General features: G+C 45.7%; 1 protein-coding gene across 1 annotated transcript in view; it reads left to right on the top strand.

Moving 5' to 3' along the window:
* LOC146195062 (scoloptoxin SSD14-like) overlaps positions 1 to 25,010 on the top strand; it is a 100,991-nt gene that overhangs the window by 74,197 nt on the left and 1,784 nt on the right. Inside the window, exons 9-11 of the mRNA XM_084596710.1 lie at positions 2,781 to 2,971; positions 18,788 to 19,028; positions 23,155 to 23,268. Coding sequence (XP_084452836.1) covers positions 2,781 to 2,971; positions 18,788 to 19,028; positions 23,155 to 23,268 — 546 coding nt within the window. The remainder of the gene's footprint in view (positions 1 to 2,780; positions 2,972 to 18,787; positions 19,029 to 23,154; positions 23,269 to 25,010) is intronic.

Raw genomic sequence — 25,010 nt, 5'->3', positions numbered from 1 at the left:
AACATGCACCCAGAATGCCACAAGCAGAGACGGGAGGAGAGCAGAAGCACTGGTTAAAAGTGCAAAAGAATTCAGAGTAAAAGAAAATGCCTACGTAGACGCTGGCAGCGGCCGATCAGGGGCGGCAGTCGCCGCGGTAGTCGATGGTAGCGGCGCACCAGTCGTCTCCGCCACCATCCGAAGCGGAAACAGACACGGCTGAAGAGGTCGCGATAGCGCTCGCTTGCGTCGGAAAGAAGGCTAGATTGATCTTTAGCGACAGTAAAACTGCTCTCTGGAATATCGGAAAAGGCAGGGTCTCGCAAGAAGCCGCCCAAGTTCTAACAGCTGCAGCTAACATTGATTGCAAAATCACCCTAATTTGGGTCCCAGCACACACGTCCGTACCCGGCAACGAGGCGGCCCATGATTTAGCCCGAGATCTCTACTTCCGGACAAACGCGGAGCAGCCCGACTGCCCGGCGATGGGCGAACGTTTGCAAACCTATAAAGAAATAATCAAAAATTATGGATTAGCAAGACGTCTGATGCCGCCACCGGATCCTAGCTTAAATAATAAAGAGGCCATAGCCTGGCTGCGATTACAAGCCGGAAATTTCCCGAACCCTGTCTGGTTGTTTCACACCCAGGTAGATGAGAGAAAAAATGATAAATATAAAGCCTGCGAAGTGAGGGGGACCCTCGACCATATACTTTGAGAATGCCTTAAGTCTCCGGGCGCTAGGGACAACATTAAAAGTAGAGAAGCCTGGGTAACCCTGCTGCGAAGCGACGTCCTCGCTGACCAGCAAAAAGCCGTCCGCATGGCGGCTGAGGCCGCGAATAACCAATGTATATTCGCCAGTCCTTAGTTGCGGAGGTTCCAGCCCTCGTTCCTCAGGCCTCCGTGCCAGGAACGGGGAGTAGGGGGCCTCCTAAATCAGTGGAAATTAAAGTTTAATAATCATCATCATCATCATTTAAAGATCCCCAGGTGGTTGAAATTACTCTGTAGCCCTCCACTACGGCTTCTCTTTCTCTCTTTCCGCTTTCACTCCCGCCTTCCTCCTTTCCCTTACTGCGCGGTTGAGGTGTCTACAAAAAATAAGTGAGACAGTTACCGCGCCTTTCCCTTCCTATAAATAAATAAAAAAGCATGGAGGGGGCTCAGGTACAGAGCCAGTAGCAGGCACGTGCATTTTGTTTTCCGTCTTCCTACAGCCACAACAACGACAACAAAAACGAAATAACAGCTTCGGGGGGGGGGGGGGGGGGGGCTGCTCCTGGCCCTACAGGGCTGGGACTGGTAGGTTACTGCCGCTGGCGGCGGTGGCTATCCTGCCGCCATATTTTCATCTGTTGTAGACCGTCAATGCATCCGCTACCGTTTGTGTGGTGGACGACAGCTGTTGCGGCACGCGTCTCTCTCTCTCTCTCTTCTTTTTCTTTCTTTTCTATTTTCTGATCTGTTCTCACGAGCACCGCCGTGGTGGTGCAATGGTAAGACGCTCGACTACTGTGCATGAGTATCCGGGTTTGATCCGGACCGCCGCGGCGCCTGCATTTCGACGGAGGCGAAACTGAGAGACGTCCGGGTGCTGTGCGATGTCAGCGCACGTTAAAGATTCCAGGTGGTCGAACTTACTCCGCAGTCCTCCACTATTCCTCCTCTTTCTCTCTTTCCACTTTCACTCCCACCTTCCTCCCTTCCCTTAAGGCGCGGTTGAGGTGTCCACAGAAAGAAGTGTGACAGATACTGCGCCTTTCCCTTCCTGTGAAACAATTATTATCTGTTCGCACGGGGCAACGCAGGTGGTTCAGCTACAGAACTATAGTAGCAAGCCCGTGAACTTTTTTTCCTTTTTCTTTCAGTCGTAACAGCAACAGCAACAAATAGCTTACCGCCTTCCCTTACAATGCCTATAGGTGCTGGCTGCATTTCAGAGGAGGTGAAAAGCCCCACAGGTGTGGTGCAGTGGTTAGGGCGCTGGACTGATGTGCGCAAGGATGCGGGATCGAATCCCGGACTTGGCGGCCGCTTTTCGGTAGAGGCGAAAAGCTTCGCAGCCGTGTGCTGTCCGATGTCAGTGCACATTAATAACTCCACGTAGTCAAATTTCTGGGGCCTTCCACTACGGCGTCTCATAGCCTGAGTCGCTTTGAGACGTTAAACTCGAAACACCAGCCAGACTAACGGAATGTGGTGAACAATTGAACAATTGATTGATTGAAAACTTTATACAGTGCACGGGAATTCTCGGAGTTGTGGGTGGTTCGCCTATTCCGATAGCTCTGTGTCCTGCGCTGCAGCGTGGGCCCTGCGAACCAGTCATCGTTGTTGGTCGGGGCCCTCGCTGTGCAGAATGGCCTTCCCCTGCTACAAATTGAGATTGTGAAGTTTATCGATAAAGGGATTTAATTGGCACGCCCACAATATGTGAAAAGCCGTAACTATTTCTCCATAGCCTGGGCACTCAGGTGTGTAAAGTGAGGGCTACCATTGGTGGAGTTTAAATGGTGTAACAAGAGTGTCTGTTTGTAGCCGGCGGAAAGTGTGTTCTTCCGCTTCGTCTGGAGTTTTGTGAGGTGAGGGGTATGTCTGTCTGTGTTGTCTGTTGTATTTACTTCATTTGGCACTTCAATCCACACATGGGCATTACTTTAACATAGTAGTCTCTGGAGTCATGTATTTTGTTGCAATATGCATTCATTTTGCGTTCGAGGTCAAAATATAGGTTCGGAATACTCCATCATGTGTCCGTGATCGGCAACATGCATTCTGAATTTCTTCGTAAACGCAGGTAGCCGCAGAACTGAGTTCTGAAAAGGCGGCGAAGACAGCGAGAAGCAAGATCACCGATTCAAAGACTCATGAAAATGTGAGCTATTACGGCCTCGTGGACCCCAAAACAGAAAAAGGAGGAACGTCACATACGTGCTACTGGGACGAAAAAGGCAACATTGTGGCCATAACCAGCACCGTCAACTACTAGTGAGTGCGCTGTCATTGAACTGTGTATAACATTCTGCCCCCATATTGCTATTTTCAGTAACAGTGTGGCCTACGTTTAATGTACCTGAAGGTGGATTACATCATAGCTGCGTTAGCACTCCAGAGCACAGAAATGTTAAAGTAGAGATATTATAAACTGTGTTCTGAGCGATACACAGGTTTCGCCAGGCAACTTCAGTCAATTATTTAAAAATTGGTTTAGTTTGGTTTGGTTTGTGGGATTTAACATCCCACAGCAACTCAGGCTATGAGAGACGCTGTAGTGGAGGACTCCGGAAATTTCGACCACCCGGGGTTCTTTAACGGGCACTGACATCGCACAGCACACGGGCGCCTTGCTTTTTGCCTCCATCGAAAAGCTGCCGCCGAGGCCGGGATTCGATCAATTATTTAAAAATGAAAACCACGTAGTGATCTAGTGGAACCAGATTTTCATTATTGGAATTAGCCTAGTTTGAGCCATGCTATTTCTTGTTCACTCAACTAACCGAATATATGTTTGTTACTATAGTCTGAAGATATTAGCTAAAGACACCAAACATTACACGCAAATTTGTAGAGCACCTTCAGAAACCTCTGAAGAAATGCGTGTTTGACACGTTATATATCGCGTTGGTTTCATTGGGTGCCAAAAACAGCCCATGCCTAATGAAAAAAGCCATGTGTCGAGGCCCTAGCGCAGCGCCATTGTGCGGCTCTCAGGCGTGGGTAGGTCAGGAAGTTCAGCTGCAGTCTGCCTGTGGCCACGGGGAGGCGACAAGACGTGAATAATAGCTGTAGTTGTTTAAGCTTCCGCTTCGTGTGGAATGACACCACATGTGAGTACTGCTGGACAAGGTCGCTGAAATGATAGTGCGTCCAGGACTGTGAAAGAAAAGAATACATCTATTCGATTCTGCTTGAAACAGGGAACGCTCGGCCAGCAATATGCATGTGTTCCGTCATGCGATGAAGGCTGGACGCCCAGAGACCTACCACACAAGCAAACCAATGTCGCTGTTCTGTGGCCATGATCACACAGCAGCAGACGTTATTCATACATTTTAAGTTTGAGCGCTGCACAATAGAGGTGCTACCACCGCAATATTTCGCAATCTTTCTACGAAACTCTCCAAAAAGGACCAGGTGAGTTACATTGCGTAGAAAGCTGTTCTACAACTTTGGTTATCATTTTTGGGGTCTTCAGCCAATACATAAAAAAAAACTGAACGTAATCAGCCTAGACGAAAATAAAAAAAACAGCTTTAGGAACGCCTGCAGCAGGCATTATTTAAACCAGATGATAGTGCTTACTTTGAAACAACACGAACTCTGAGCGCCCCCGCTTAGCCGTGCGTGGCATCACCGTGTTTGGGGGATGGTAATTCTAGAATTCTAGTGCTTGAGCCGATGTCAAAAGTTTGGACCTTTAAGGCCTCAGCGCGAAGGCGACACAGAGTTTAGCCTACGCTTCCGATAGACGGCACCACCGGCCTGATCAGAGCGGTGGAAATCGGCAGTAGCATTTTGCTATCCTCCCTACCATATTTCACTTTACTACCTTCTCTCTTACAACTGTCATGTCCCTGCCACTCGACTTTTTTTTTCAGGCAGCGAGACTTAAACTTGTGTTCCTAACCACCTTGCGGTATGCCATATTTGGTTATAGTCAGGATGTATTGTTTGCATCAAAAAGACGCTCTTGCTAGTTCTGTCCCGTCTCTTTGTTGGGCACGCGGTGTGTGGCCGTCATCCTGGCCGAAAAGGAAATAATTTATGCCTCCCTCCCTCCCTAATCTCAAATGATTGTTCCCGGAAAAGGGGGCGGACCAATGAATCGACAACATATTTCTCCAAACATGCCACCAACTTTCCACGTTTCCGCATAGTGCATACCGAAGACAGCGAAAAATCTAGGCTGATTTCATCATTCCTTCCAACAGAAGCAGTACTTCAGGGATGCAAGGTAAAGAAGCTGCCAAGCGGCGACCTGTTTTTGGACGTTCTATACGACCACTAAATTGAGAAACTCTCGGTAGTGTCATGCTTTAGAAATTGCCCGATAACTATCCTCGACCTACTACCATTAAAAAAAGTTTGTGGAGTCATTTCAGATGAAGACCCGAAGTACTAAAGTGAATAACTTGAAGAAGGATAAAATACAAGAATGCCACCAACATTTATGGAATAACAATCGGAAAGTAAAACAAGGAAACACCAACCAGGCACATAGTCCTTTCATTTGGATCTTGCACACTACCCGAGGATGGGGGGTTGGGTACAGGAAAGGAAATTGACAGCATACATTCCTAATCCGGAACGCTGCTTCAAATACTAGAACTATGAAAATGGCTCACAGACTTGCCGATATCAACTTAAATGTGCAAAGTGTGTCTTCCGCGAATATCCCTTAGAGACCTGTCACGCTGAAACACCTCATTGCATCAACTCTAAGGGCAGCCATGCTGTTTATTCACGCACACTTCCAATCTGGAAACAGGAAAAAGCTGTCCTCACTCTGAAAGTAAAAAACATCTTACAGGGAAGCGCGCAACAAGCTTACCTCAGATCAGAATCCGACATACCTGCTGTGACGCAAAAGGGGATGGCAGCAGTGTTTAGCACGTGCCCCGGCCACATATAATGAGTCTCGGGCAAGGCTGTCCGCTCCTTAAGTGAAGGTTGTTAGCGCTGGCCAACACTTTCAAAGCAGGCTATGTAGACCCTGAGCTTACCAAGATACGTTGTTGGGCGAGTTGGTAAACATATATTTTTAATATAAACAGCGCGAACAGGAAAAGACAAGATAAAAGGAAGCTACAGGACAAGCTCTGACTCACAACTCAGCCTAAGCCTTTTTAATCCAAGGCCCAGACAAACACAAATTTGACGAAAACGATGCCTTCGCGTGTAACAACCCCTGGGTTCATCTGCTACACAAAAAGTCACTTTAAAAAAATCTATTTCCTTGAAAGAGCAAGAGAAGTCTTGCTGAGGCACTTAATGTCCCTTGAAATAAAATATGCTTCTATCAGTTCTCTCGTCAGCTTTTCTTTGTGCCGATACAAAACTCTAATCTGGTCCAACACTTCTCCTTCTTTACTGTTTCACAGGAATGGTAAAGGGAGACTAGAAAGGCTTTGTCCTTGCCACTTTCCAAGTTATTTCGGTGTTCCTGTAGCCTCTTGTTAATACACCGCCCTTTATCTTGTCTTGTGCCTTCCTGTTCGCGCTGCTTTTATTAACAATAAACTTTTAGGTTAGCCAGCCCTAAAATATCTCGATAACGGCAAAGCCTAACCGAAATGTTTCTTTGCATTCTGAACAGTCGTTCAGCACGTCCAAGGACGCAACGGATACAACAAGCAACGATCGTTCAATGCGTCATCATCCGATAGGGGGCGAAACTCCATGGAGTGAACTGGGCACCATAATTTGGAAAGGAATTATGGTGCCCGGACTTACTTTCGGAAATGCGGTTTTGTGCCTAAAATCAGAGGTACAGTCGACGTTAGAAATAAATCAGATTCGTTGGAGGATTAGCACTAGGGGCCCACGGCAAAACTACAAATGAGGCGGTACAGGGAGATATGGGCTGGGCATCTTTCGAAGTACGGGAAGCTCAGAGTAAAATATTATATGAGGAACGCGTGAGGAAATTGGACAGTAACAAATGGGCAGCTAAAGTATTTAAATCAGTTCAGTTCAGTCGTTCAGTCGTGTCCGACTCTTCGTGACGCTATGGACCATGTCACGCCACGCTTTCCGGTCTCTCACTATCTTCCTAACATCACATAACTTCATCTGCAGTGCCTCGAGGATACCATCTAACCGTCGCGTTCGCTGCCTACCCCTTCTCCGGCGGCCCTCAACCTTTCCCAAGTATTTAAATACCTGTACTTAAAAAGCGTTGACTCACAATGGAGGAAAAGAACTAGGAAACTAACTAGTAAGTATGCCAGTCACAAGGACGGAGAAATAAAGAGCATTAAGCAACAGGTGAAAAACACAGAAGGTAAAAATTGGATAAATTCTATGGAAAAGAAACAGAGTGTGGAATTATACCGAAAGTGGAAAATGCGGATAAGGAAAGAAGATTTCTTTGATAACTCAAGAGGCAGTGCCCTACTTTTTGAAGCTAGATCAGGGTGCCTTGGAACACGCAGCTACAAAAAGAAATTTGACAATGGAGATTACGCATGTGCTGTATGTGGAAACTCCAGTGAAACAATTGACATTATTATACTCGAATGTAATGGTATCCATCCTGAAGTTGATGCAGGCGCAATCACTGTTCCTGAAGCTCTGGGCTTTAGAGATAACAGTGGCCGGGTGAATAAACCGGCGGTGGAAACTAGCAAAAAACGACTGGAAGTTTGGTGGCTTAAATGCAGAGATGTGGCATAAGGTTAGTATTGTAGGAACAAAAATTTAATAAATAGAATGATGGTTTATTTAACCATTCTAAATCAATAATTAGGATATAGGGAGAAAAATGAGCATGATAGCTGCTGCTACCACCCCGTTTCAAAGGGGACGCTCCTATATTCCATCCATCCATCCATCCATCCATCCGTCCACCCGTCCACCCGTCCGTCCGTCCACCCGTCCGTACGTCCGTCCGCCCGTACGTACGTACGTACATACATACAGCCTCAGTAACCATGGTTCTAGCATTAAACGTTGCCTGGGTCGGTTTCCAATGGCGGCCTGTCCAGCTGAGCCAGAAATTTCTAGCACCCCCGCTGCGTCACAGGTTTGACAGCCGCCGTGGTCAGTTGTTCCGCAGCCGTTGGTGACTGAGGGCTGGGTTTTATAGGACTTATAACATGGGAGGTTGCGGCCAATTACGGCGCCAAGGTGGCCAGCTCCTGTTCTAAGGAGTGCGTGCGTTGCCGGAGGTGCTCACCGGCATCAGCTCACACCTCAAACCTGTTTATGCAAATCCATCGACACACGGAATTCTTTTTAATCGGGTGGAGAATTGCGCGGCACCGGGATTCGAACCACGGTCCTCTAGAATGCGAGGCGGATGCTCTACTTCTACGTCACTGCTGCCGCCACATACATACATACATACATACATACATACATACATAAATACATACATGCATGCATGCATGCATGCATGCATACGTACATACATACATACATACATACATACATACATACATACATACATACATACATACATACATACATGCATGCATGCATGCATGCATACATACATACATACATACATACATACATACATACATACATACATACATACATACATACATACATACATACATACATACATACATACATACATACATACATACATACATACATACATACATACATACATACATACATACATACATACATACATACATACATACATACATACATACGTACGTACGTACCGTCTTTGCCGAAAGTAAACAGGCTGTAGGATCTGCTTCTCAGTCATGTGGTAGCAGATTCATACCACTTCTGAAGCTTTAAATCTCTGCGATGCAAAGTTGAGCACCTGTCTTCACTCCTTAAGTAGTTTTGCTAAAGCGGGAATCCTTATTGGCTTTCTGATACAAGTGAGGAGCAAAACATGCAGCCTGGTTACTTTTGGAAAAGACGGTACGTACATACATACATACATACATACATACATACATACATACATACATACATACATACATACATACATACATACATACATACATACATACATACATACATACATACATACATACATACATACATAGACACACATACATACATGCATACATACATATATACATACATACATACATGCATACATGCATACATGCACACATGCATACATGCATACATGCATACATACGTACATACATACGTACATACATACATACGTACATACATACATACGTACATACGTACATACATACATACGTACATACGTACATACAAACTGGAACAGACATCACCGGCCCTGAAAAGACCTAGGGTCCCGACATTTATCACATAAAATGGTATTCGTAGTCAAGTGGAGCTATTGTCATTATGATTATCATCACCATCAGCCGGACTATACTCACTGCAGGGTGAAGGCCTCTCTTATATTTCTGCAATTGTCCCAGTCCTGTGCTAACTCCATTCACTTGACCCCGGCCAACCTCTTAACCCCATCCGCCCACTGACTTTCTGCCGCCCCTGCTACGCTGTACTTCCCTTTGAAGAATGACATTGCTGCTAGTGAACATAGGCTCAACACTCGGCTTCAAACGGTGGCCGTCAGAGATATTTACATAAAAACACAATCATAGCATGCTGCGTCTATATTGAGTCACACTGAACAATAACACACCATTACCTAAAAGACGATATATATCAACCGCCCATCCTTTTGTGGTAGTTGGAATTTTTGACGTGTATTGTCCCTTTTGGAGAAGCCAGAAAAGCGATACACAAGGCGAAATTATAGAAACATTTATTCTATGTAACATGTTTTGTTTACTAAACACGGGCAAACCTAGCTACTGCTCAACGATCATGGCAAAGTTGAGTAATTCAGGTCTATCTTTTTGTTTTGAACCTGTTTTAAATGATTTCAAAAATAAAGCTTGAGATAATCCAAACAGCATCGAGTGATCTACCTGCACTAATTACATTATCTTTATCACCACACATCACCCCAAGCAAACCGAGGCGGTGGAAGCTCCATTTAGCTGAGTGGTCTCTGTTCCAGTATAAAGTCAGCGAAGAAAACGTTTTTTCGGAGGACGTCGATGCAGATGAATCAAAAGAAAGGTTTACAAACTATATAAACTATAACTATAAGCTGTGCGCCAAAACCCTAAGGCCTGGTATACAAGAGAATGCCGGGATGAAAAAAAAACAAAATTCAATCTGTGGAACCCAGGTACCCGACATTAGAAAACCTTATAGAATTTAAGAAATCACGAGAAAAAATATGCTACAATTGACGAAATGGCGAAAAAGACTCATGATAAAGATATGTCATCATCGTCATCAGCCTGAGTATGCCCACTGCAGGGTGCAGACCTCTCCCATATTCCTGTGCTAGCTGCATCCACTTGAACCCTCTGAACTTCTTAACCTCATCCGCCCACCTAAATTTCGGGCGCCCCGTGCTACGCTTTCTTTTCTTTGGTATACAATTTGTTAACCTTCACGACCATCGCTTATCCCCTCTTCGCACTATGAGCCCTGCAGATTACTTTCTTCTTGTTGGTTTCCACTGGAATGTCAGTAACTTGAGTTATTTCTCTGTTCCACTTTGAATGCTTTCTATCAACACACGCTTCCTATCTATGAACGATACACATCTAAAAATGTGTATCGCCCATAAACAGCTCAGCTACATACAAAAATTTGCGAGCAGGCTTCAGAATTAAATGGCACATTCTCACAGTTTACAGTCCCTTATTAAACAGCTCATCGTATTCGGACAACTCTAGACAGGGGAACACTTTGCAGCAGTTTATAGTTCATCCTGTTACACACAGGCCTTTTGAAGTATAAAAACAATTGAAAAACTCCGACTTTCAACGACTGGTGGCGCGAATGAACCCTGCAACAGGCAAATTATTATACCTGAAATCAATTGAGTGCTGTCTGATGACAAATAACATCAGGTCCAGACAGAATACACTATGCAATATTGGCCCACCTTTCCAACTCTACTTAGAAGTAAGTTTGAAATTTTGTAATAAAATATTCATGTTGGGAAAGATACCCGGGGCTTGGAAACGAGCTGTTACTGTTCCATTCCTCAAACCCGCAAAGCCGGCAACCTCTCCTCACAACTACAGACCCTTAGAACTTACGATCTGCCTTGCAAAATCTTTTGAAAGTGTATTGAATATTAGGCTAATCTTCAACAGAATCAGGTAAACATCTGGAATTCATCAGTTCGGGTTTATAAAAGCATGCTCAAGCAACTCAAGCATCCTCGAACATATCAACGTGCCAATGGCAAATACAGTTAACAAAACAAAGGTTAGCCACTTGGGCTGACAAAAATGGGTTCCAGTTTTTCGCATAGAGATATAAAGCTGTTTTGTTCTCACTCAAACGAGGCTTGTATATCGACCCTTACCTATACTTAAGAGAAACGGCACTATCTGTCAAAAGCGAACACAAATTCCTGGAAATTACAGTAAATAAAAGGCTAATATTTCTGCCTGATATAAACGTCTATAAAAAAGAAAGCATCCCCTGCCTAAGCCTACTTCAGTTACTATCACGAAAGCACTGTGGATTCACCGTTCTGTGATACGCTTCACTCTAGATTATGAAAGCATAGTAGGTCATCAAGACCCTAGTATCTGAAACATTTGGATCCAATACAAAACTTCGGTCTGTGTCTGTGAACTGGCGCATGTAGAACTTCTCCCATAAACAGCCTTTACACTGAAAGAAATGGAACACCCCTCTCTGATAGGAGAGCAATGCTGATGTGCGCTTATGTACTGAAAGTAAGATCTCTGCCCTAACACTTTTTTTCCCTATAGTGACATAGTACCTATCGAAAAACACTCTCAGGACAGATTCCAAAAACAGACCACTTATCTTTCGTTTTGAACAGATATTCCATGGAATAAATATACTCGATTCACTTCCAAAAACTCACCCTGGTGCCGTTTCCTCGGTGTGTGTGACCTCACATTACACACTTTCGTAGGAAACAAACACCGCATGAACACATAGTACACAATAATTCTGAACACTAAATGAAAACTAGAAAGGTTACACAGCATTTCATATAGACCGGTGTAAAAGAGAGCTTTACGTTAGAAGTGCTGTAATACAAGGAAATTAAATAAAATAGCCCGGTTGCCCGATTGCTCTTCAGTATTCACAGTTCAATGTTGTGCTATTTCTCTGGTGGTAGGAAAATTATTAACGAAAAGTATCGAAAAGGGCATCACTTATGATTCCCTCAGTGTAATCACAGCACTAAATCACAGAAATGGTACAGAACCTTCAATTGTAGCCATCATACATAACGTTACAGAATCACTGGGACAATCAACAAAGTTATGTTGGTTACGTTGGAATTACGTTTGTGTAATCGGCAACGAGTGAGGTGATGCATGTGACACAACAGCCTGTAATGCTAACATTCAGCTGGTCAACTTACCTCATAAATATGTTTTAAAATTCTTTAAAAGAAAACGGAGCAATATGGCAAGCTTCATGGAATGAAGAATTCAACAAACTACATCTTGTAAAATCAGTCGTCGTTGAATGAACATCATGTTTTAATCAAAAACGCACGATCAAAATCAGTTTTTCTCTTTCTCATCGGACACACGTATCTGATACATTGCTTCATTCTAAAAAAGAAGGCAAACCTTTATGGGAAGGATGTGGACGGGAACCAGCAATAAATCACATCTTACTCTTATGCACGAGGCTAAAGAAATTAAGGAAAAATATTTTGCTTGTTTTTACAATTAACAAATCCATTTCCATCCAAGCCTGCTTTTGGGAGAAGAGGCACTTGTCCAAACGTCTCATTTTTTCGACTTCCCAGAGGAACCAAAGAACCTGATCAAGTTTCCATAGCTGAAAAACAGAATAGCCATTGTCTATAAAGTAAAAAGCTAATCTTGCTCTTAACGCATGCTAGACTAAGTTGCTTATGTGCTAAAAGGCCGATCGAACACAGCTTTATAAACTGTGCATTTTTGGCTACATTATGCACCCAAATTTATTCGCATCCGAAGTGATTTCATATTTATATAACTTTAACTCGGATTATGTAGGATAACCTGAATGTGCAAAAGTTATTTCTCAGGTTTAGAACACTGGTCTCTCATATTAAATACAACAATGTCATCGTCGGCATGCTGTAGAAGGACCGAACATTGTGAATGCGGAAAGCATAGCCTCTAATCTACAGCCAGTGTCATTTTTTGAAAAGGGTTTGGCTGTCTTCAGCTTCTGTTTCTTGTGGCCACATCATTTGTATAAGCGAAGAAAATTGCACACGTCAGGGAAACTGAGTAATATGCAGAAAAGCTTGAGGTGGAGCTTCTTCATGCCGAGAAAACTATCCAACCGGTTCTGAATTTAGGCACTGTCATTCTGTCTGAGGCCCTCTAGTTTATAGTTAACTTTAGGCAGTGAGAGACCGGAAAGCGTGGCGTGACATGGTCCATAGGGTCACGAAGAGTCGGACACGACTGAACGACTGAACTGAACTGTAAAGTTGTATAAAGGAAAGGAAGAATTTATGTACCGATTTATGAACAATCACTAAAAAAAAAAGAGAAATAAAGACAAGCATGGTGGCAACGGCAACAACCCGTTCCAAAGGGATGCTCCTGTATTCCATCCATCGATCTAACTGAGTAATATGTGCGTATTCAAGAATGCTGCTTTCGTTCTGATGGTTTTCGTCTTCTTGTAGCCCGGTGTGTCTGCGCTGTATCTATCTAAACGAGTAGGGTACTATTTATAATTCAGAATGAGTTGTTACGGCTGTAGTGAACTCTGCGAAAATATTATTAAGACGAAGATGAACCAGGCGAGGATATCACGATCACAAGGAGAAGAACGACGAAGTGCCGCTGCGCTGCTCGAGCTCGCTTGTGAAGGCCTAGACTGGCTGTGCTCTTGTGTGGTTCTCTGTGAAACTTGGAGAGGGCTATTACCCCTTTTAAAGGACAGTAAACACCCCCTTTCACTTGGTGGAGGTCAGGATTTCCTGCCGCCCTGGAGCTTCGCAGCCGCACACTACCGACAACAGCCATGACCGATGCTACCACTCCTAGTCCAACCGCCTCCTCGTCCCCCGTCTTCTGCGCTGGAGCTTTGCGCCAACGGGACCCTCCAATCTTCAGTGGAACCGGCGACCACGACGTGGAAGATTGGCTATCATCATATGAGCGGGTCAGTACGCACAACAAATGGGACGACGGTCTCAAATTAAATAACGTGATATTCTACCTAACGGACGTTGCGAACCTGTGGTTCCGCAACCACGAGGCCGATATCCCCTCGTGGTCTGCTTTCAAGACCACTTTTTCCGATATCTTCGGCAGGCCTGCAGTGCGCAAGCTGCGCGCTGAGCAACGCTTGCGCCGCCGTGCACAGCTACCCGGCGAAAATTTTACGAGCTATATTGAAGATGTTGTAGACCTGTGCAAGCGCGTGGACGCTTCAATGACAGAGCATGCCAAGATTGGTCATATTTTACAAGGAATCGACGATGACGCGTGCCAGATGCTTCTGGCCAGAAACCCAGCAACCGTGGTCGACGTCATCAGTGCATGCCAAAACTTTGAGGAATTACGCAAGCGCCGTCAAATCACTCGTTCTTCGCTTTCACACCAGGAGCCTCTTGCAGCTTTAACAGCTGACGCAGAACAGTCCCCCTTGCTGCAACAAATCAAGCAGTTCGTTCGAGAAGAAGTTGCCCGTCAACTGTCCCTCGTTCCCCATCGTACTGACGCTTCCTCTCCTTTGGCGCCAAAGTTGCAGCAAGTCATCCGCGACCAAGTCGCAGAAGCACTTCCCACGCTCCCGGAAGCTCCTGCCGTTGCTCCCTTGACATACGTCGGAGCACCACTACAATATAGCCAACCATCTGTCCCAGCCCCTTTGACCTACGCGGCAGTGGCTGCGCGGCCTCCGCCTGAGCCGTTACCACCCGTGCAGCCTGTCCTACGCCATGCACCGCTTCCTCAAACGGCTCCGCTTCATCCTGCGACTCCGCGCTATTACAACCCGTGGCGCACTTCTGACAATCGCCCAATTTGTTACTACTGTGGTTGCCCTGGACACGTGGCCCGTCGGTGCCGTCGCCGCATGGCTGCGCGTCCCGAGCCTGCGTCTTCGGAGTACTCCCCACAGCTGCTTCGTTCTGCACCGTCTTCGCCTGCATACGCCGCCGAACAGCGTTCGTACACGACCCAACGTTCTCCTTCTCCACGTCGCAGGTCACTGTCACCAATGCGCCGGCGACCACCCCCTCCTGATGAGGGAAACTAAGTTCCGCGGTTCATGAGGCGAGAACTGCGTGCTCTGCGAAAAGCTCAAGGCCTCATATTTTGCCCACGAACGTTATAGCAATCTCTATCGATGGTCTGTCTGTACATGCGCTGGTCGATACAGGTGCTGCAGTGTCTGTGATTCATGAGCGACTTTGCCGACGATTACGAAAAGTTACAACGCCATTTAACGGTTTGTCGCTCCGCACTGCCAGCGAAGAGAGGATTGCACCTTTAGCAGCATGTACAGCGCGTGTCGTCATTGAAGGTCGTTTGTACAGTGTAGAGTTCGTAGTTTTGTCGTCTTGTTCTCACGATGTGATCCTTGGATGGGACTTCTTGTCCAAAAATAACGCCGTGATCGATTGCGCCCGAGCTGAAGTGGAATTTTCTGCACTGTGCGACGTACTGCACGACGACAACCGTTCAGTGTGTCCTCAAAAGCTCGCCATCGCTGAAGATGTCGACGTACCTCCAGAAGCTTGTGCCCTTGTGCCTCTTTCGTGTCCTGCCGTGTCAGCCGTTACTGTTCTATTTACGCCGTCTGCATCCTTCATCTACCGCAAGCACCTGCCGCTGCCGTCTGCTGTTCTCGATGTTCACGGTGGCTTCACGAAGCTACTCATCTACAATCCGTCTCCGCGCCCGATTACTTTACTACGTGGGGAATCTCCCGGTTCTATTGAACCAGCCCACCTTCTCTGTGACCTGGATGCCTCCGAGACCAACCGTGGTAACTACATCGATGCTCTGCAGTCCGATCCGACGCCTGATTCGTTGCCAGAAGACTTCTTCCGAACCGCCATCGATGACGCCCTTCCTTCCACCTACCGGACGCAGCTTGTGGCCCTTTTACAGACGTTTCGCTCCGCGTTCGACGCCGCCCACACACCTCTCGGCCGCACTTCCACAGTCGCGCATAACATTCAGACCGGCTCTAACACGCCTTTTCGACAGCGCCCCTATCGTGTGTCAGCGGCAGAGCGTCGCGTGATCAATGAGCAAGTTGAGGACATGCTAAAACGTGGTGTGATCCGTCCATCTCAAAGCCCCTGGTCTTCACCAGTGGTGCTCGTAAAGAAGAAAGATGGCTCAGTTCGCTTTTGTGTTGACTACCGGCGCCTGAACAAAATTACCCACAAGGACAATTACCCCCTGCCGCGTATAGACGACGCTCTTGATTGCCTCCAAGGTGCCGAGTACTTTTCCTCTCTTGATTTACGTTCCGGTTACTGGCAAGTACCAATGGCCGCCTGTGACAGAGAGAAGACCGCATTTGTGACCCCGGATGGCCTCTATGAATTTAATGTAATGCCCTTCGGTTTGTGCAACGCGCCCGCCACATTCGAGAGGATGATGGATAACATCTTGCGGAAGTTCAAGTGGCACATCTGCCTCTGCTACCTGGACGACATTGTTGTCTTTTCCACCGACTTCGCCACGCACCTAGAGCGCTTGCGGCAAGTTTTGGTTTGTCTTACTGACGCCGGCCTACAACTAAATCTTAAGAAGTGTCACTTCGGTGCCCGGGAGTTGACCATTTTGGGGCACATCATCTCTAAGGAAGGTGTTCGCCCTGATCCGGCCAAGCTGCGCGCAGTGGCGGAGTTTCCTAAGCCGGTCTCGCTCAAGCAACTTCGAAGCTTCATTGGTCTATGCTCCTATTTTCGGCGCTTCGTGCGGAATTTCGCTTCTATAATTGCACCCCTTACGAAGCTACTCGGGGGAAACAGTGACTTAACTGCGTGGTCGGTCGAGTGCGACGAAGCGTTCACCACATTGCGCCGTCTTTTGACTTCGCCACCAATCCTTCGCCACTACGACCCCACAGCACCTACCGAGGTCCATACTGATGCGAGTGGCGTTGGCCTCGGAGCGGTATTGGCTCAACGAAAAAATGGCTTTCAAGAATACGTCGTCGCGTACGCGAGTCGCGTCCTCTCCAAAGCTGAATGCAACTACTCAGTTACGGAGAAGGAGTGTTTGGCCATTGTGTGGGCACTAACCAAATTCCGACCCTACCTGTATGGTCGCCAGTTTGACGTCGTCACGGACCACCACGCGTTATGTTGGCTGTCCTCTCTTAAAGACCCGTCCGGCCGCCTCGCACGATGGGCTCTCCGCCTTCAGGAATTTGACATCCGCGTTATATATCGATCTGGCCGTAAACACATGGACGCCGACGCTCTGTCTCGTTCTCCCCTAACCATCGCACCGATTTGCTCCTCGGCGGCTGATCCCGTCCTCTCGTCTCTAACACTCGCTGATATGCCTGCGGAGCAGCGAAAAGACCCGCGGCTCGCATCTCTTATCGACATCGTGTCCGCTTCTCCAAACGCTGCGCCTTCTCGGACTTTACGCCGTCAAGCACCACACTTTGCCCTACGAGACGGTCTTCTCTACCGCCGCAATTATATGCCTGATGGTCGACGGTGGCTTCTCGTCATTCCCCGCCATTTACGACAAGAAATTTGCGCCTCTTTCCATGCCGACCCTCAGTGTGCCCATCCTGGTGTAGTGAAGACGTTTCAAAGAATCTCTCAACGCTACTATTGGCGCGGCATGTACGGTTATATTCGCAAATACGTCCGCTCCTGCATCGCCTGTCAGCGCCGCAAGTCACCAACACCTCGTGCTTCTGGCCCCTTACAACCACTTCCATGCCCGGCCCGCCCTTTTGACCGCATTGGCGTTGACCTTTACGGGCCACTTCCCTGCACGGTCTCTGGGAACCGGTGGATTATCGTCGGCATCGACCACCTCACCCGGTATGCCGAGACCGCCGCTTTACCCGCCGCTACTGCCCGTGAAGTTGCCCTATTCTTACTACATCATTTTGTTCTTCGCCACGGCGCACCGCGAGAGCTGCTGAGCGACCGAGGACGCGTCTTCCTTTCCAACGTCGTTGAAGCTCTACTGGCCGAATGTCGCATCATACATCGGACCACAACAGCCTACCACCCTCAAACTAACGGGCTGACTGAGCGCTTCAATCGTACTCTTGGAGATATGCTCACAATGTACGTTGCCGCTGATCAGACCAACTGGGACGCTGTTCTTCCTTTCGTGACGTACGCATACAATACCGCCACGCAGTCAACCACTGGATTTAGCCCTTTCTTCCTGCTTTATGGGCATGAGGCATCGTCCACGATGGACACTATTTTACCATATCGTCCTGACTCCTCCGAGTGGACACTCCTTTCAGACGTTGCCAAACATGCGGAAGAATGCCGCCAGTTAGCCCGCAGTTTAACATCGGAATCGCAAGGCCGCCAAAAGTATCGTCACGACAAAGATCAGACGCCACACGTTTTCCCTACAGGATCCCTTGTTTGGCTCTGGGTTCCTGCCACCCCTCCGGGATTGTCATCAAAATTTCGAACCGAGTACCACGGCCCCTACCGCATTGTTCGCCAAACCTCCCCTGTGAATTACATCGTGGAGCCACTCACTCCCTCTTCAGACATGCGTCATCGCGGCCGCGAAACTGTGCACGTGAGCCGCCTCAAAACATACTACGATCCGCTCCTCTTGCCCTCACCCTAAGTCGCCAGGATGGCTCCTCTTCGCTCCGGGGGAAATTGTAGTGAACTCTGCGAAAATATTATTAAGACGAAGATGAACCAGGCGAGGATATCACGATCACAAGGAGAAGAACGACGAAGTGCCGCTGCGCTGCTCGAGCTCGCTTGTGAAGGCCTAGACTGGCTGTGCTCTTGTGTGGTTCTCTGTGAAACTTGGAGAGGGCTATTACCCCTTTTAAAGGACAGTAAACACCCCCTTTCACGGCTATGATTTTTCTAAGCTTGGTTATTTTTAACTCGCGCAGCTTCGGCAGCCACGTAATACCCAATGGAACTGGATTCCTGCTCAACGACGAGATGGATGACTTCTCTACTCCGGGTGCAGTGAACGTCTTTGGTTTTAGCCCTTCACCTGTCAACTTCATCAAACCAAAGAAAATACCGCAGTCATCCATGGCTCCCACCATCTTGCTAGACAAGGACGGGAATCCCGAGATGTGCATCGGCGGTTCTGGGGGTTCCCGCATCACTACTGGCATTGGCCTGGTGAGCCTGGAGTTTTTAGTAATGTCTGGTTATTTACACTTCCCCTTAAACTATTATCGTGGTGATATTTTAGCGCCAGAAACCCATATAGATGGAGTTCGTGACTGAGTCAAACGTAAAAGCTCTACGTGGAGCCAACGTTTCTAAATAATATTTACGAACGTGCTCCTGGGGACCACTCGGAACCGATTAGGACGATCCTCCCTTTTGCGCACGCTCCCTGATGGTGTCCTAGGAGCTGGCTGGATGCGCTCACTGATTTTATTGCCCCAATAACACATGCGGAGTGAGTCGCGGTGGGGTGCCGTCGCGACTAGTTCATCTTCTTGCACACCACCGTGCGCTGAGTTGAGGGGCAGAGAAAGAGCAACAATTTTATTCGCGTTTATGTTCGGTGCTAATGAAGCTAGCCTAAATTTTTTCATTGTTGAAAGGACACATGGGATACCAATTGCTCGTGTGAGTTTTCTAGTTTTAGTAAATGTTAGTAAATGCCGTTTATGGCCCCTTGGACTGCGGAAAACTGCAGGGACTGCGGAAAACTGGTACTGCACACTTGATAATTATTTATCTTGACAGGGCTGTGGCAGGTTGTTTCCGGAGTGAAAACAATGTTAAAATAAAATGCCACTTAATGACACTTGTCATCCATTGCCATGATGTGAATATGCGCAATTGCAATGTCAGCATCAAGGGCTATGTCCTTGCCACAGCGGCTACGTGGTGCAAGATGGCTGACTGCGGTTCCACATAGTGTAGATTGACATCATTGTTTCGAGGGTATCTGTTAATGACCACTCATAACCAGAGCTTTCGGATCATACTATTTGAGAAAAAACGTTCTAAGAAGTGGCTAGTTTTGTATGCATTTTTGGGAGCTTATGAATTGTCGTGCCTTATATAAGAGGTCAATATACACGTTCGGCTATTGCTATCATTGCTTTTCGGAAATCACATTTTTCTTTTTTCTGTTCATCTTAATTTATTCTACGGCTGTTATCTTTGAACACTTTCGCTATTCCAGGTCTTCAACTAACTTTATGTTCGAGGTGTTCGTGCCTTTATTAATAATCGGAAAATTTGCATCTGAGACAGTATATTTTAGTGGCCGCAGGAGCCGCAACTATCCCTATACACCCCGATATTGACCAATAAAAACAGGCCTTTGTTAATATATGGGCCCTATGGGAAGTTTCGCAACAGCTGGTAGTATTGAAGAGCACTGCTTGCAACTTTATTTTGCAAATGCACCTAAGTATGATCAAGTTCAGCGATATTAGCCAGTGCAGCTTTGAGAATCTTGGAAATTCGCGAGTGCAGTATCGAGGATACTGCACAATCGCCCAAGTGAAACACGATCCTCAGATCCTGAGGATCGTGTTTCATTTTGATGCATTCATTCATGATTCATTTTGTAATAAGCATTCAAACAATTTATTGGGCATATTCGTGACTACATAAGCTAGAGGCCGTGGATGGAGACTAATATGGAGACAGTCAGTGTTAGAGCCTATGAACTAATGTTTGACAACATGGAGAGGAGCAGCGCAAGCAAACACGGACACAAAAACACACGAAAGAACAGGATTAGCATAGTTCAATAAAGAAAGTTGTTTTACACTAGAATTACAATGAAATTGATACCAGGAATAATTTAGTTTGGACCAGTGGTGATCGCTGACCCATGCTACGTGAATACAATATTTGGTAGAAGTAAAACTGGACACAGGACAATCTGCAGCTAACCTCCTATCACGTGTAGCAGCTTGCATGCACTCCTGCATTTGAAATTATAAATTATACTTGTGCTTTGCCAGTATTCGAGTTTTACTTAGTAAGTTAGAGGCTGCTGACAAGAGGCTATTATGTTAGGGCAGCTTAGAGATCAATAACATAAGGTCAAGAAGCACATCTTAAAAAAGATGGAGTCAGCCGGGAAGGAGGTGGTGCAGGACATGGACCAATTATGCTTATATGCATATATGATACTAACGAAAATTAGAACAAAAGGTAGTCTGTAAGCTGCAACTGCTCGTCATGGCCCGTTAAAATTCCCAGCGCCTGTGCAGAAACGTACGAGTTTGTCCGAGTCATTTTTGTTGCTCGTGAATTCAGAAAGTTCGCACAGTTCAAGAATAAAATATTTTCTGCTTAGAATGGTTTTCATTCAGGATCGAAAATATTCGTTTTGTATTTGTTGTAATATTTTTCTGAACATCAAAAGTTGAGCCGCTCAGTGATCACGTGTAGGCAAATGCTTCGCTAATTATGTATCGAAAGCTTCAGGCATTTGACATGGATCCTAATTCTCCATGAAGTGTGGCGGTTTTTTCTTGGTAATGCGTGAGTCTTGTGTGCCTATCTTGCAAAAAACGTCCAATTACTAGACCACACAGGGACAGTTCATACGTCCTAAAGAAAATATTTGGGATATGGAAGGCAGAGACAAATGGACTATTAATTCACTCAGTAGCAATGTTCATGCAGAGCAAAAATAATCCGCGAAGAGAACTGACAAAAAGGACTCATAAATGTCTTCACGTCGTAACTTTAAAGGCGGCAGCATCCCCTGCAATTATTTTAAAGACCCTGCTCTGCACAAAACCGAGCTGCTGTCAGATAGTAGTTTGCAAGTGAAATGGCCAGGCACTGAGTAGAAGATGAGATCCCAATGTAGCACAGGTTGTGTCTGAGCTGCCAAAGGGTCGTCAGAAGCCAATACATTCAGGTTTTTTTTTTTTTTGCAGAACGTTGCCAACATGCCTCTGCCACGGTCCAGTTTCGGATGCTAGTACCCGAAAAACCACTCGGGTTTCTAAGGTTTCGCAGAGAATAACAATTCCGTACATCTTTTTATTGCTATTAATAGTAAAACCTGAGAACCTGTTTAAATTTAGCTTATTTACCTTTTCCACCTTAGTCTTCACTTTTGACACTGACACGTCGTTGCGTCCCAGTCGGAAAAAACTACAGAAAATTTTCTGATGGTACGACAGAGTTTCTGTGCGGTTTTTGACGGAAAACCTGTTGTGACAACAGAACGTTCTGTAGTAACATCCGAAATTTCTGTAGGTACAACAGAAAAGTGCTACAGAACTACAGACAACATAAATATACTACAGAAAAACTACAGAACTACAGAAAAGTACTACAGAACTACAGAAAAATTTGATGGTTACGACAGAACTACAGGATATTTTGTCGTATTTTTGACACAGTTCTGTAGTTTTTTTTTTCGACTGGGGTTTGTCGAACACACCGACAACACATCCGTACAACAAAACTATTTTCTTGGAGGGATTGTGTGTTGAACTGCGCTCTATGTTACATAATCGTAAAATGTACTAAGGGTGTCTCAAAGTTAGCCTGTCAAGGTGACTGCTTGTCAGAAATACATGAGACGCATAACCTAATTTCGACATCACCTATAACGTGGGACCAAGGCTAACGACTTATTTTTGAACCACGTATGCCTTCTGAAGGTGGAGCTTCTTCCCCGAGAATCAGTATATCGTTAATACATATACACCATTAGATATACGCCGTTCTGCCTCAGATCTATCGGCCTTCTATAAAATATGTCTTACCTTGGCCCATGACGAGGCTCACGACTTGACTATATCATTACCACGCAAGGAAACGTCACAATGTTGTGTTGCGTCCGTTTTTCTCCCCCGTCTTTCACGCTGCAAGTGCACATAATCTAACCCTTTGATTTGGAGGCACATACGCCTCCTCTAGGCCAAGATGAAACGAGCGCAGGATTTAGCTGGAGTTGGGCTTTGCCTCTATGTCGGTTGGACTTGCACATAAAGTTGTAGCTTACAAATAAATGAAAAATGTAGTCTTGAGACAACAGCCACAAATTAAGAGATTGGAATGCGAGTATCAAACTACGCATGCGCCGAGGAGGAACCGCAGACCGGAGCCAGTGCGCCGCCACGTAATGGCCTTAAACGTGGAGATTAGGTTGACTCTTTGTGCATAAAAATATAGCATAGAAAGCTCTATTGAATTCGTTTCTGATTTCTATAACTTCGTCTATGCTCGTCCATGCACGCGCAACTAGGCGTGTGTATTGGGCTTGAACCATTTTCTGATGGTTATAATTTCCGCTCTTGTGCAGGTTTCCATGCGTACATTGTGGCAAGGAAAGACCATCAAGGAAGCGATCGATGGACCTAGAGTGCACCACCAGCTATTACCGCCTGAGCTGGAAGTGGAAGCCAGCTTCCCAAAGGTGGTATTATTTATTTATTTATTTCAGTTACTCTCTTGGCCCGGTGGGAATCATAGAGGGGAGTGGGACTTGGCAAAAAAAAAAAGGAGGGGAGGAAAGAACATGGGTACATGGCATTGTAGGTTATGAAAGCAAATGATGTTTAAAATGCAGAATTCACACAATAAAATAATAATAGCAAACAAAACAAATTATACAGGTTGCAAATTATTGAATGCATAAATACAGGATAGGGTGGAAAAAAAACCAATAATGACGCATCTGAGCTTATATTTGGCCAGAAGATTGAAGCGTAGTTGCATGCTTTTAAAGCACATTATTTTTCATCAGTAGCCGCGCGAGCAACGAGCTAAAATGTTAATTCAATGACCCAGCCGCTCGACTAGGTCTTTGTTGGTTCTCACTATCCTTTACGTAGTACATTTTATTTGTTTATTTCACATATTTACACGTACTGGAAAGATACCTAGGGCTCATGCATTGGAAGGCGTATAAGAGAAAGATGCTGAAAAGAAACACTAAATAATTAAGATTCCAAATAAACTTTGGAGTGAAAGAAGGTCCTATGATAATACAAGGAAGGAGATGCATATTTCTATTAGTCATTCAGTGCGATAGCTGCAGCTTATAAGACTCTGTATAAAATCGTTGAGATCGGAATTATGTTCCTGTTTTCTGCCGTGGAACACGTATTAGCCTTGTGCCGGAAGGCGCAAACGTGGAGGAAGTTCTCGGGGTATTGTGAAATTCATATTTAAATCTTTCTGGCCCCTCAAATGATGCGTAGTTGAGTACATGTGACGGGGCTCTATATACCGCGAGATCGCACTTTCCTCGAAGGAGGAGAACGTATTCAAGACAGTTCGGACGCTATAGCGTAAAAGGCTGTTTTTTTTTCTTCTAAAATAAGGTGGTTGGCGTTGCGAGCAAAAAAAAAAAAATTAATCACGGGCATGGCTTTGGAAAGTGACAGCTGGCAGCTGACGTGACCGCCCCTCACTGATCGCAGGGTTGTGCGATGTCGCGTGATCACGTGGCATAGTTGACATGGCAGGAGCAGCCGTCTTGGTTTCTCATTTGAGAGAGGGAGGGGCGGGGAGGGGAATCTAAACGTCTAGACTCGTGCTTTCCGAGACACCCCTGAGCCACGCAGACAAGTCTGTGCGGCTTAAAGTGGGGCTTTAAATTTACGTGGGATGGTGTTTCAAGCAATGTGGTGGCTTACAACTGAATGCTAATGTGTTTATCTGAGATAATAAAGGCAAATTTAGCTCAGTTGTGAATATTTTATTTATCACATTTGAAGAGGGCAAAATGCACGCGCGAATTAGGGTCAGCAAGAGAAGCCAATGACGGGGTTTGTGAACGCTGGCGTGTCGCTGCATTAATGGCGGAGTTTTAATGAAGTGATTAATTCAAACTTGAATACATATTTGGAGGGGGGGGGGTATGCACAATTGTTACAGAAGTTTTGCGTATGACATGTGTGCAAAGTGAATTAATATGAACGATTCGCACAGTGAATTATTGCTATTCGAAAATTTCCAAATAATCTTGAGGGTGTAAAACAAAAACAAAAGTTACATTCATTAGTAGCAAGGAACAATGTAAAGAAATAATATTGATGAAGGCTCGACAAATAACATTTGCGTCACTTTTTTACACAACAGCTGTCTTTAATATTTACGTACGAAACTTTTACCTGTCTGTTTGAATTAAAAACAAGAACCACCTGATGCAGA

The sequence above is a fragment of the Amblyomma maculatum genome, chromosome 3, assembly GCF_055883805.1.
Source record: "Amblyomma maculatum isolate TAMU_Amacu chromosome 3, ASM5588380v1, whole genome shotgun sequence".
Taxonomy (NCBI): Eukaryota; Metazoa; Arthropoda; class Arachnida; order Ixodida; family Ixodidae; genus Amblyomma; species Amblyomma maculatum.
Note: the sequence above shows the minus strand (reverse complement) of the source record. Positions and strands in the feature narration are given on the sequence as shown.